We start from the raw sequence: 13,226 nt of genomic DNA, 5'->3' as shown, positions 1-13,226 counted from the left end.
CCAAGACTCAGTGACATCAGGTGTTTTTAAACATGGTCTAAGCACACAGAGCAGATCAGGCTCCGCTGATGGCTTGGGCACATTTGTCACTCCCAACTTCTGACTCCTAACCACATGGTGCTGTGGATTTGTGCTGCCACCATGTATGTGTAGTACCCAAACTGCAAGACCCCACGTAGCTTTTCTGGCAAAAGGGCAGGCACCTAGTGGGTCTACATGTGATGGGTTATAGCCAAGATGCCTGAGAGCTGGTATCCTGGACTCCAGTACCTGAGCTTGGTCAAAGTCCCCTTTGAGGTACCCAAGTTGCTTGTTACTCTCACCCCATGTGCTTTTCTAAACAGGACCACAGCAGGATTGGACCTATATTTCCTCTTTGCTCAATGTGAGTATAGTGTGCATGTGAGCCCATGTCTCTGGAAGGCAAAGCTGAATCAACTTCCTACAATCCACTGAAAATGAGCTCAGGGCTTCAATACTTACTCTGAACCAGCCCTTTTTGCTTTTTAAGAGGGACAGTCTTATTAGCCAGTCCTCTGGCAAAGTCAATGGCAACCTCCTCCAGGTACTCGATTGTTCGTTCTTCTGGGCTTTTTATACCAGGCCCTGCGGGCAGAGAGGATAGGGTTTTAGGGTGGATATAGCAGAGTAACACATGGTAGGTAGATTTCTATTGGGAAGGAACAGCTCGCTCTCTACTGGGAGAACCCAATGGACACATCCATTGCTGTTTCTGACTGCTCTGTTCCAGCCTGAAGGGTTACTGGTTACTGGAAAGAGAAGTCAAGGGCAGAAGGGCTGAGTAAGCTGCTTTACAGAAGGCTTTAAACAGAAATTTAACTCCAGCACTGCACTAGGGCACCAACACAGACACACCGGCATCAACAATGTCCATATTACCCCTGTTATTCAGAACTCAAATCTCAGTGTGGCTTTTGGTAGCTGGGTCTGACAGGCACTTTCTCCTAGAAGAGTAATTCTCAAGGCTCGAGGTACCTCTCAAAATGAAGCAATATCCCATTTGAAAAATTGCTGCATTTATTTGATTCCAAGATGAGGCCCTGTCCCCCTCCTATTTGACACAAAGGAAAAAGACCTCATTTTGGAATTGAGTATGGGAAAGAAGGGCAGGAGACTGCTGCGGCTCCAGCTCCAGCCCTTACCTGGGGTCAGGTGCAGCTCTAGTTGGAACTGCTCCCTCCTTGCTGACTCTACACCCCACCATCTCCTTGCTGCAGCCTTTTCTCCCATATCTTCCACGGCCCCATCTGTGGAGCCTCTGTTCCCTCCCTGCTCCCCCCTGACCCCCAACCCCTTACCCTTGTTCTGGGCCAGCAGGCTCCATCCATGATGCAGCCTGGGACACAGAGCATGGCCCCAGCCCAAGTTTTGCAGCAGTTCTGGTCCCACCCATCCAGTGACGGACATGGACACTTCCTTCCCAAGAGCTGTCCCTTGCTCTAGTGAGTCGCTTATTCCCTAGCCCCGCCAGACTGAAGGGAGACAAAAGCCAAGCGAGGCATGTTTCACTGACTATGGAGTTAAATACCCTGTCAGCAGAGTTCTGGGAATAGGGTTAGTCTCCTTGGAAGTCCCCTGTCACTAGCAGAACAAGAGTGACACAATCATAACAGTATTTTCTCTGTGGCCATAGGGGATAGGACTAGAAGTAATGGCTTCAAGCTGCAGCAGAAGAAATTTAGCTTGGAGGCTAAGAGGAACTTTCTGACTAGGAGGGTGATCAAGCACTGGGGCAGGCTGTCCAGTGGAATCTCAAAACACTGGACTTTTAAGAGCAGGCTGGACACACATTTGCCTGCAACAGTTTAGTCAAGGATGATCCTGCCTTGAGCAGGCGGTTGGGCTAGATGTGACCACCTGACCAACCTTCCCAAGACCCTATCACTCCACTGTCTCCTGCCAGGACAGATCAAAAGAGAAGTATTGTGCTCATTCCCACTTGCCTGTTCATGGGCAAGGGGCTCATGTAAGCTGTTTAAACCTTAATTAAAAACGCTGTATCCACTCCCGCTCAAACTGCAGCAATTAAGCTACTGTCTGTTCCATTTGCATCTTAATGTTAAGAAGGAGGAGTCAGTCTCAACTTCCTTCTCATTTATAAGCTGATCTGCTGCTGCTAAGCGAACCATGGTGGGCCCAAGGTTCTGACTTCGTGGCAGTTTCTTGTTCTGTTGAGTTTCTCTCTGGTCACTTTTCAGAATGAAACTACATTTGAACAGTGAGCAAGTACCTCTTTGCCATACCGCTAGATCATCTTGGCCTATGTAAAGGCAGTGAAGAGCTGCTTGAAATCACAGCTCATGAACTATATAAATATATGGAGTTTCCTTACAAACCAAGTGATCTGGGCAGCTCTAGCAATGGTCTTGGCTTCCTCTGTGTGGAAAACTGTGCCAGTATCCCTTTTCCTGAACAGACTACAACCCAGGTGCCTAAGCAGGTGCAGCTCTAGCTGGAACGCTTCAAAAAACAATTATGGAAAATTTCTAAACAAAAAGGAAGCAGCAGCTAATCAGGGGCAATTCAATTTCTTGTGTCCATCTGGCAAGAGGGCAGACTTGGGTGATATTTAGGAGAAACTTGTACAGAAAGAACCCCCCCCACACACACACACTCCAAACTGCCCCTCTTTAAATAGAATCTGTCTTCTTAGAATTGATCCCATTCCCAAAAACACAAAGGTCTAATCCTGTGCAGATGCTGAGGGTCTCTCTCCCCAGTTCCTGCACTGAGGGAAGAGCATGACCAATGGGCAGGGACCTACTTAAACTGCTGTTTCGCATTTTTCATGGAAATTGTGAAAAATGGGGATCTTCACAAAAAATAGTGCTGGCTGCAATCTCCCGTGGAATTGACCCCCCAAAATGTTTACTGGAATACAAAGATTTAGATTTAAAATGTAATGCTTAGTTTTATAATATTATGGCAATTTATATGATATGATATTTCCAAGCAATGTGCTATGCAATTATGTGGTTTTTGCCTCTTAGCCAATCAGTGGTCAGGGACAGGGCCTCCAAGGCCCCTCTGCCAATCAGCAGCCACAAGCAGGCTGCAAAAAAACCTTTGCCTCACCACAACTTAAGTAGGACCCTACCAGTGGAAGCTACTAGGCTCACCGACATGTTTGACTGCAGCCAGTTTGCGAGACTGAATGCCTGGCAGTGCTAGGGTTAGTGTATCTCCGCCACAAAGCCTCAAGTCAGTAACGGATTCATAGATGTAGGGTCGGAAGGGACCTTGTAGATCTTCTAGTCTGACCCCCTGCCTTGGGCAGGAGAGAATACTGGGCTCAAATGACTGCAGCTAGGTAAACATCAAGCCTCCGCTTAAAGACCCCCAAGGTAGGAGCCAGCACCACTTCCTTTGGAAGTTGGTTCTAGAGTAAGAGCTGCATCTATACGGTATAAATCCAGGCCTCAGGGGACCTCCTGCCTTTAGCAATCACGCTCTCCTTTCAACCAGACAAGGATGCAGGGATTTATCTGACTTCAACTACTCACACTAAAGGAGTCCCTGGTCCACCCTGTATTCTATCCTCTGCAAATTCACTTGGCTATAAATGGTCAAAGTAAAACATTTCCAGGCCTCCACTACCCAGCTAAATTGCACTGCACAGATCATTCCCTATCCTCAAAGGAGAATTAGTGGGGTGTAACTTGAAGACAATTCTTGTGCCTTTGCATCTGACCTAGTGGGTCCACCAGCTGATCAACCAGCCCCATCTTCTTGGCTCTGTCAGCACGGATGTTTCTCCCAGTCAACATCATGTCAAAAGCAGCAGGAAGCCCCACCTGGAAGGCAGACAGAGGGTGTCAGCACTAGAGACAGTCATGTGGAGGGAAGGAACTGCTGTGGTCTTCACTTACCATCTTTGGCAACCTCTGAGTGGCCCCCGCCCCAGGGAGGAGCCCCAGTAATACTTCAGGTGTGCCCAAGACTGTTTTCTTGTCCTTTGTTGCTATTCTGTATTGGCAGGCGATGGCAACCTGGAAGCAAGAGACAGATGTAACAAATACAAGTTGGTTTTTCACTGGCATCTGGTGAAGAAAATGCCAAGAACTCAACCTGCCCCAGCTTCATAGTTGGTAGGGTCAGAAGGGACCTGAGCAGATCAAGTCCGACCCCCTGCCATGGGCAGGAAAGAATGCTGGGCTCAAACGACCCCAGCTACGTGACTGTCTAGCCTCTTTTTGAAGACCCCCAAGGTAGGAGCAAGCACCACTTCCCTTGGAAATTGGTTCCAGTTCCTACCCACCCTGACTGAGAAGTAGTGCCTCCTGATATCTAGCCTGAATCTACTCTCAGTCAACTTACAGCCATTGTTCTCAACTATATTCCATTCTCAAGTTGAACAGTTGTCTGACTCCCTCCAGACTCACTGCTTGCCCGCTCTGGGTTTGAAATGGTTCTTCTACGGTCATCTGGCCAGCTGACCTTGTTCCTCCTGGCTATTTTCAGTTACTGCCATCAGTGCAATCTTATTTGCTTCGTGCAGTACATGACAGTGGATTTAGCCCTATACCTGCATCATACTCAGATGTTTATCACAATTGGAAAGCTCAGAGCCTAGCTCACGAGTCAGCCCTCAGGTAGGAGAGTCCTTGAGAGCAGTAGCACTTTCACTAAGGAACACAAGGGCTTTGGAGTTTGAAACTCTTCTGCCCAGCCAGTGTCAGGGGATGCAGTTGCTCTGGGCATCTGTACAAGTTTGTGCTGCAGCACTGGGCACATTCAGTTGTAACATCAGTGCTGAGAAAATGGAGATGGCGAGCTTTTGAATTAAAACACATTGGAGGTGTTTTAGTTCAAAAGTGCACCGCTGCCATTTTCTGTGTGCTCACAAGCCTTTTGCCACGTATACAACTGCATGCAAAGCAGCGCAGTGTGCATTAGCTTGTGTGCGAAGCAGGCTCAATTAATCAAGTCTGCTCCGACTCGCTGGATCTCCAGTGCGTTGCGAGACAGAAAGGTATATGTATAAATGCCCTGTGTGATAGTGTTAGACATGCTGTTCAGTGTCACCAAGTGAATACTGCACTCAACAGAAGTGATGCGAGAGGATAGCTACTCAGTCAGGAATTTGGTCAGGTCACTGATACCAGCCTCCTGCATACACTAACAAGGATCTTAAAGAAACGTAAGTGGCTAGGACCTGTGTGCCTGAAAGACAGTCCCACAGCAGTGCACTCTTCGGCACAGCACAAGGGCATCAGATCAATCCCAACACACAAGGCCACTGAGCAGGTAACTGACCTCTCAACAGCTTTTAGAATCATAGAAAGTTACAGTTGGAAGGGACCTCAGGAGGTCATTTAGTCCAGTGGTTCTCAGCTTCTTTTGTACCAGGAGCCATTTGTAAACATTGATGGCCAGTCCCAAACCAGTGCTCCCTGCGCCTAGACCCCAGCCCCCCGTGTGTGGGGCAGGGGGCGCATGTATGTGGGGCATAGGGGGCCCCAAGCAACCCCTTGAAGGCTGGAACTGACAGCCTGAAAGGGAAAAGCTATGGCTTCCCACGTTTTCCTCCTTTAAAGGAGAATCTATTTTTAAAGTTTGTTCACAACCCATTCATATATTCTTGCAACCCAGTACCCTCAGCCTCTCCTCTTCCCTGTGCTTTCTAAATACTGGCCAGCCTAGCCCTGTCCCTGCTTGAGAAACCATCCAATGTTTATGCAAGCAGAAGGAAGAATGTAGCAGACGTTTAATGTGCTGTGACACCGCCCCCCCATTAGCAGGTACTCAAAGGCACACATGGAGCCTCAGTCTTGGTGAATCTTTTGAGAAATCCAGCTACATTCTCCAAAACCACCCAGGTATCAGCAACGTGATGCCAGGGTATCACCCTCTCCCCACTGCTGCCTGAAACACTACACCTTACCTCTAGTCCTCCTCCCAGGCAGGAACCACTGATGGCAGCAACTATGGGTTTGGGTGACTTCTCCAAATCGGCTAGCATCTTCTGTCCTTCCTGAGACAGCTGGGTCACTTCCTGAGAGGTTCTGCAGGCTTCAATCATGCTGCAATGAGGCAGAAAGACCCATAAAAGCTTTGCAAGAAGGTCAAGAAAACTTCAGCAAACAGCTTAGTTCCCCACTGCCCAAAACATCATTAGCTGCCAGGTAGCACTGTTTACTTCTGCAGGGTCTGCAGAGCAGTGAAGGACATTTGCCTTTTGTGCAAGACACTTCCCAAACCTTGCTGGGGAGAGGGCTCACAACCTTGCATACACTGCCTGCTGTATTGCTAGGGCCTGGGGAAGATAGAGGGGAGTGCAGGACAGTGCTTTCAGGAGCATGTGACCAGGGGGCTGCCCCTCCATGCTCATCCAATTAGACTCCATTAGCCAAAGCCTTTCATTTGGGGGTGGTAGGGCCTGCTGGCCAGGAACTAAACAGCTGGATCTGAGTGCCAAGACCAAGGAAAGCTTTGTACTTTCAGCTGTTCTTGTCAAAGATAGTCAGGTCATTCCATCAGCTCTGGCCTCTTCCCTCCACAGCACACACCATATTAAACCCCTCATCTCAGGTTCTGACAGAGACCCACGTGTTTCTGAATAGCTGAGACCTGCTTGCCAGCTAGGGAAAGGCCTGGCTAGAGAGTTCTTGAAACAGTTCCCCACAAAAGGGGGAAAAACAGGAAATTCTGTGGTCTAGAAATACGCCTCCCAGATTACTGAGGTGGCCAGGCATGATAACCTTAGAGCAGGTTGCATTCAGCAGGCAGCAAGTCAACATACACTGATGGCCTTGCAGTCACTATGCCACAGTCAAGACGTGTCAACATGCTGGTGTGGGCATATCTGCATCGCAGACTGCCACATACCCCAGGGCCAATTTAATTTGTATGGAGAGCTGAAAGCAGCTGTTCTTCTGGGACTTATAAGCCAACAGTGTGTCCTTGTCACCAAGAAGGCTAACAGCATCCTGGGCTACATTGGTAGCAGTGTTGCCAGCAGGTCAAGGGCAGCGATTCTTCCCCTCTATTCAGCACCGGGGAGGCCACATCTGGAGTCCTGTGTCCAGTTTTGGGCCCCCCACTACAGAAAGGATGTGGACATATTGGATAGTCCATCAAAGGGCAAAGGAAATGGTTGGGAGGCTGGGGTATAGCACTTGTGAGGACAGGCTGAGGGAACTAGGGGCCATGCTTTTCTTGACCTACAGCTCACAAATAGGGAAGAATTGGTGAGGGATGTAGAAGTGGATAACAAGCTGGGCAGCAGTGACCAACAGATAATTGAGTTCAGGATCCTGACATAAGGAAGGATGGAGAGCGGCAGTGTATGGACCCTGGACTTCAGAAAAGCAGACTTTGACTCTGTCAGGGAACTGACGGGCAGGATTGCCTGGGAGGACAGTCTGAGGAGAAAAGAATCCAGGAGAACTGGTTGTATTTTAAAGACATCTTACTGAGACCATAGGAATGAACCATCCCGACGTGCAAGATGAACTGCAAATGTGGCAAGCGACCAGCTTGGCTTAGCAGAGAACTCTTTGGTGAGCTTAAACAAAACAGAAGCTTACAAGAAGGGGAAGCTTGGACAAACAACCAGGGAGGAGTATAAGAGCATTGCCCAGGCATGTAGGGATGAAATTAGGAAGGACAAAGTGCAACTGGAGTTGCAGCCAGCAAGGGACGTGAAGGGTAACAAGAAGGGTTTCTACAAGTACATTAGGAACAAGAGGAAAAACAGGGAAAGTGTGGGTCCCTAACTGAATGGGGAAAGCAACCTTGTGACCAAGGATGAGGAAAAAGTTGAAGTGCACGATGCCTTTTTAACCTCTGTCTTCACAAGCAAGGTCAGCTCCCATACTGCACCGGGCAGCACAGGAGGTGAGCAGCCCTTAGCGGTGAAAGAACAGGTAAGGGACTATTTAGTTTAATAGTTTCTAGGGTCAGAAGGGACCTGAGTAGATCATCTAGTCCAACCCCCTGCCATGGCAGGAAAGAGTACTGGGGTCAAACGACCCCAGCAAGGTGTACATCTAACCTTCTCTTAAAGGCCTCCAGGGTAGGAGCCTGCACCACTTCTCTTGGAAGCTGGTTCCAGATCCTAGCAGCCCTGACCGTGAAGTCGCAGCTCCTGATACCTAGCCTAAATCTCCCCTCTGCCAGCTTATTCCTGGTCACTGCTGGCAGTGCTTGGGGGAACAGGTACTTCCCCACTGCCTGCTGGTCCCCCCTGACTAGTTTGTAACAGGCCACAAGATCCCCCCTCAGCCTTCTCTTTTGGAGGCCGAACAGGTTCAGGTCCCGTCGCCTCTCCTCGTAGGGCCTGCCCTGCTGTCCCCTAATCATAAGAGTGGCCTCCTCTGGACCCTCTCCATGTTGTCCACATCCCTCTTGAAGTGCGGCACCCAGAACTGGACGCAGGAGTCCAGCTGCGGCCTGACCAGTGCCGCATAGAGGGGGAGGATCACCTCCTTGGACCTGCTTGAGATGCATCTGTGGATGCAGGACAAGGTGCGGTTGGCCTTCCTGACCGCGTCCCCACACTGCCGGCCCATGTTCATCTTGGAGTCAATTATGACTCCAGGATCCTTTTCTACCTCTGCCCTGACAAGACGGGAGTTCCCCAGCCTGTAGGTATGGTGCCGGTTGTTCCTCCCCAGGTGCAGCACCTTGCACTTGTCGGTGTTGAATCCCATCCTATTCTCACCTGCCCACCCCGTAACCTGTCTAGGTCCGATTGCAGCCTATTCCTCCCTTTTAGCGTGCCCACATCCCCCCACATTAGTGTCATCAGCAAATTTGAACAAGGTGCTTTTTACCCCCTTGTCCAAGTCACTGATGAAGATGTTGAACAGTGCGGGCCCGAGGACCGAGCCCTGCGGACCCCCACTGCCCACGTCCTTCCAAGTGAAGAAGGACCCATCCACTACCACCCTCTGGGTGCGGCCCTCCAGCCAGTTGGCGACACATCTGACTGTGTCGGTGTTGACCCCACAGTCCCCCAGTTTCTTAATGAGAATGGGGTGAGAGACAGTGTCAAACTCTTCCTGGACTTTCAGAAGGCCTATGTCCACTCCACTGCTACCCCTGGATCTAATGATCTGGTGATCTGATCATAGAAGGCCACCAGGTTGGTCTGACAGGACCTGCCACTAATGAACCCGTGTTGGTTGCCCCTAAGCATGATCTCCCCTGCTGGCCCCTCGTGGACATAAGCCAGAATAATTCTCTCAAAAACCTTGCCCAGGATAGAGGTAAGACTGACTGGCCTATAGTTTCCTGGGTCCTCCTTCTTCCCCTTTTTGAAGATGGGAAGCTTAGAAAAGCCGGACGTATGCAAGTCCATGGGGCTGGATGGGATGCAACCGAAGTTGCTGAGGGAGTTGGCTGATATAACTGCAGAGCCACTGGCCATTATTTTTGAAAAATCATGGCAATCAGGGGAGGTCCCGGATGACTGGAAAAGGGCAAACATAGTGCCCATCTTTAAGAAATGGAAGAAGGATCCAGGGAGCTACAGACCAGTTGGCCTCACCTCAGTCCTTGGAAAAATCATGGAACAGATCTTCAAAGAATCCATTTCTAAGCACCTGGAGGAGGTGGTGGTGATTAGGAACCGTCAGCACAATTTCACCAAGCACAAGTCATGCCTGACCAACCCGATTGCCTTCCATATTGAGATAACTGGCTCTGTGGATACAGGGAAAGCAGTGGATGTGATTTAACCATGTCCCACAGCTTTCCTGCAAGCAAGCTGAAGAAGTATGGACTGGATGAATGGACTGTAGAGTGGATAGAAAACTGGTGGATGGTTGGGCTCAACAGGTAGTTATCAGTGGCTCAATGTCTGGTTGGCAGCTGGTTTCAAGTGCCCCAGAGGTCAGTCTTGTGGCCAGTTTTGTTCAATATCTTCATTCCCAATCTGTAAGATGGTATGTAGTGCACCCTCAGCAAATTCGGAGATGATACCAAGCTGGGGGGTACAGTAGATATGCTGTAGCAGGGGTGGGCAAAATGCAGCCCAAGGACTAGATGCGGCCTGCCAGGCCATTCTATCCAGCTCGTGGTGCCCCCCAAAATTAAGAAAATTAATATTTATCTGCCCCTGGCTGCCTGGCATGTGGCCCTTGATGGCTTGCCAGAACTCAGTAAGCAGCCCTCTGCCCGAAATAATTGCCCGCCCCTGATATAGAAGAACTAGAGAAGGTCCAGAGAAGAGCAACAAGGATGATTAGTGGTATGGAGGGGCTTTGATATGAGAAGAGACTCAAGAGGTTAGGCCAGTTTAGACAGGGGACATGCTGAGGGTTTACAAAATACTAAACAGTAAAGATAAAGTAAATAGGGACTTATTATTTACTCTCTCTCAAGAACTAGGGCAGGGGTAGGCTAAAGGTGGCCTGCAGGCTGGATGTGACCTGCCAGGCCATTCTATCTGGCCTGCAGGGCCCCTAAAAATTTTAGAAAATTAATATTTATTTGCCCCTGGCTGCCTGTCATGTGGCCCTTGAGGGCTTGCCAAAACTCAGTAAGTGCCCCTATGCCTGAAGTAATTCCCTGTCCCTGTGCTGGAGGGTAGGGCTAGGATTCAGAGTGACCTAGAGAAGTTGGAGGACTGGGCCAAAAGAAATCTCATAAAGTTCAACAAAGACAAGTGCAAAGTCCTGCACTTAGGACGGGACAATCCCACAGCCTGGGGACTGACTGGCTAAGCAGCAGTGCTGCAGAAAATACTTACAGTGGACAGTAAGATGGATATGAGTTAGCAGTGGGCCCTTGTTGCCAAGAAGGCTAATGGCATCCTGTGCATTAGTAAGAGTGTTGCCAGCAGATCAGGGGAAGTGATCGTTCTGCTCTATTCTGAACTGATAGAGGCCACATCTGGAGTCCTGTGTTCGGTTTTCATAGTTTCATAGTTTGTAGGGTCAGAAGGGACCTGAGCAGATCATCTAGTCCGACCCCGTGCCATGGCAGGAAAGAGTACTGGGGTCAAATGACCCCAGCAAGATGTTCATCTAGCCTCCTCTTAAACACCCCCAGGGTAGGAGCCGGCACCACTTCTCTTGGAAGTTGGTTCCAGACCCTAGCCGCCCTGACCGTGAAGTCGCGCTTCCTGATATCTAACCTAAACCTACCCTCTGCCAGCTTGTGACCGTTATTCCTGGTCACTCCTGGCAGTGCTCGGGGAAACAGTGACTCCCCCAATGCCTGCTGGTCCCCCCTGACTGGTTTATAACAGGCCACAAGATCCCCCCTCAGCCTTCTCTTTTGGAGGCTGAACAGGTTCAGGTCCCGCAGCCTGTCCTCATAGGGCCTGCCCTGTTGTCCTCTGATCATACTAGTGGCCTCCTCTGGACCCTCTCCATGCTGTCCCCATCCCTCCTGAAGTGCGGCACCCAGAACTGGACGCATTACTCCAGCTGCGGTCTGACTAGTGCCGCATAGAGGGGGAGGATCACCTCCTTGGACCTGCTCGAGATGCATCTGTGGATGCATGACAAGGTGCGGTTGGCCTTCCTTACTGCCTCTCCACACTGCTGGCCCATGTTCATCTTGGAGTCAATGATGACCCCCAGATCCCTTTCCCCCTCCGTGCTGATAAGAGGGGAGTTCCCTAACCTGTAGGTATGGTGCCGGTTGTTCCTCCCCAGGTGCATCACCTTGCACTTGTCTGTGTTGAAACCCATCCTATTCTCATCCGCCCACCCTTGTAACCTGTCTAGGTCTGATTGTAGCCTGTTGCATCCTTCCAATGTTCCCACGTCCCCCCACATCTTAGTGTCATCAGCAAATTTGAACAGGGTGCTTTTTACCCCCTCATCCAAATCGCTGATGAAGATGTTGAACAGTGCGGGCCCGAGGACCGAGCCCTGGGGGACCCCACTGCCCACATCCCTCCAAGTTGAGTACCCATTCTACTACCACCCTCTGGGTGCGGCCCTCCAGCCAGTTGGCAACCCATTTGACTTTGTGGGTGTCTACACCTCAGCCCCCCAGTTTCTTAATGAGAACGGGGTGAGAGAAAGTGTCAAATGCCTTCCAGAAGTCCAGGAAGACGATGTCCACTGCTACCCCTGCGTCTAATGATCTGGTGATCTGATCGTAGAAGGCCACCAGGTTGGTCTGACAGGACCTGCCACCGATGAACCCATGTTGGTTGCCCCTAAGCATGCAGTCTCCTGCTGGCCCCTCCTGGATGTGTGCCAGCATAATTTTCTCAAACAGCTTGCCTAGGATCGAGGTGAGACTAACTGGCCTATAGTTTCCCGGGTCCTCCTTCCTGCCTTTTTTGAAGATGGAGACCACGTTGGCCCTCTTCCAGTGCTCCAGTACCTCACCAGAGCATCACGAGTGCTTGTACAGCCATGCCAGGGGTCCTGTAATGACCTTGGCCAGTTCCTTTAGAACTCTAGGGTGGAGATCACCCGGGCCGGCTGACCTGAATACGTCCAACGCCTCCAGAAGCTCCTTAACTAAATCCTCGCTAACCCATGGCCCAGGTGTGCCTCCCCCGGGGCCCGAGGGGGGCCCAGCAGGGAGATGGCTGTTCTGGTCCCTACTTAGGAAGACAGAGGCCAAGAAATTGTTAAACACGTTAGCTTTGTCGTCTGGTGTGACAACCAAGTTTCCCATGTTGTCCTGCAAGGGCCCCACATTACCCGGGACCTTTTTTTTACCCCCTACGTATTTAAAAAAAGACTTATTGTCCTTAATCTGGGAAGCTAGCCCCAGTTCCATCTCTGTCTTGGCCTTCCTAACTGCCCCCCTGCATCCCCAAGCAACTACAGAATAGCCCTCCCTGGTGATGACCCCTTATTTCCACTGGGTATAAGCCTCCTTTTTAGCAAGGAGACATTCCCGGATTCTTTTGGTGAGCCACAGAGGCTTGTGTGCTCTCCTGCTCCCTTTGATCCTCGTTGGGATTACCTTCCTTTGGGCTTGGAGGATCATCTCCTTAAGGAGCAACCACTCTCCTTGGACACCTGGCTCCCCTCCCCTCCAGGACCTCAGCGCTTCTCCAACTATCCTCCTTAGCTCATTGAAGTCTGCCCTCCTAAAATCTAGGGCCGCTGCCTTACTGCATGCCTTTGCCACCTTGCGCTGGATGGTGAATCCCAGCAGGCGACGATCGCTGTCGCCCAGGGGGTCGAGCACCCGCAGCCCCCGCACCAGGTCATCGTCCATGGCCAGCACCAGGTCCAACAAGGCGTCCCCCCCGGTGGGGCTGTGCACCTCCTGGGTTAGGT

General features: G+C 50.5%; 1 protein-coding gene across 3 annotated transcripts in view; it reads right to left on the bottom strand.

Annotated features, from left to right (window-relative positions):
- HADHA (hydroxyacyl-CoA dehydrogenase trifunctional multienzyme complex subunit alpha) overlaps positions 1-13,226 on the bottom strand; it is a 46,516-nt gene that overhangs the window by 19,742 nt on the left and 13,548 nt on the right. For all 3 annotated transcript variants that reach the window (XM_090031178.1, XM_090031177.1, XM_090031179.1), the window contains 4 exons: positions 5,906-6,044; positions 3,891-4,010; positions 3,713-3,815; positions 484-606 (listed from right to left, as the gene is read on the bottom strand). In XM_090031178.1, coding sequence (XP_089887304.1) covers positions 484-606; positions 3,713-3,815; positions 3,891-4,010; positions 5,906-6,044 — 485 coding nt within the window. The remainder of the gene's footprint in view (positions 1-483; positions 607-3,712; positions 3,816-3,890; positions 4,011-5,905; positions 6,045-13,226) is intronic.

Source organism: Crocodylus siamensis, chromosome 1 (genome assembly GCF_052110815.1).
Source record: "Crocodylus siamensis isolate JL-2025a chromosome 1, ASM5211081v1, whole genome shotgun sequence".
In the NCBI taxonomy this organism is placed as follows: Eukaryota; Metazoa; Chordata; order Crocodylia; family Crocodylidae; genus Crocodylus; species Crocodylus siamensis.
Note: the sequence above shows the minus strand (reverse complement) of the source record. Positions and strands in the feature narration are given on the sequence as shown.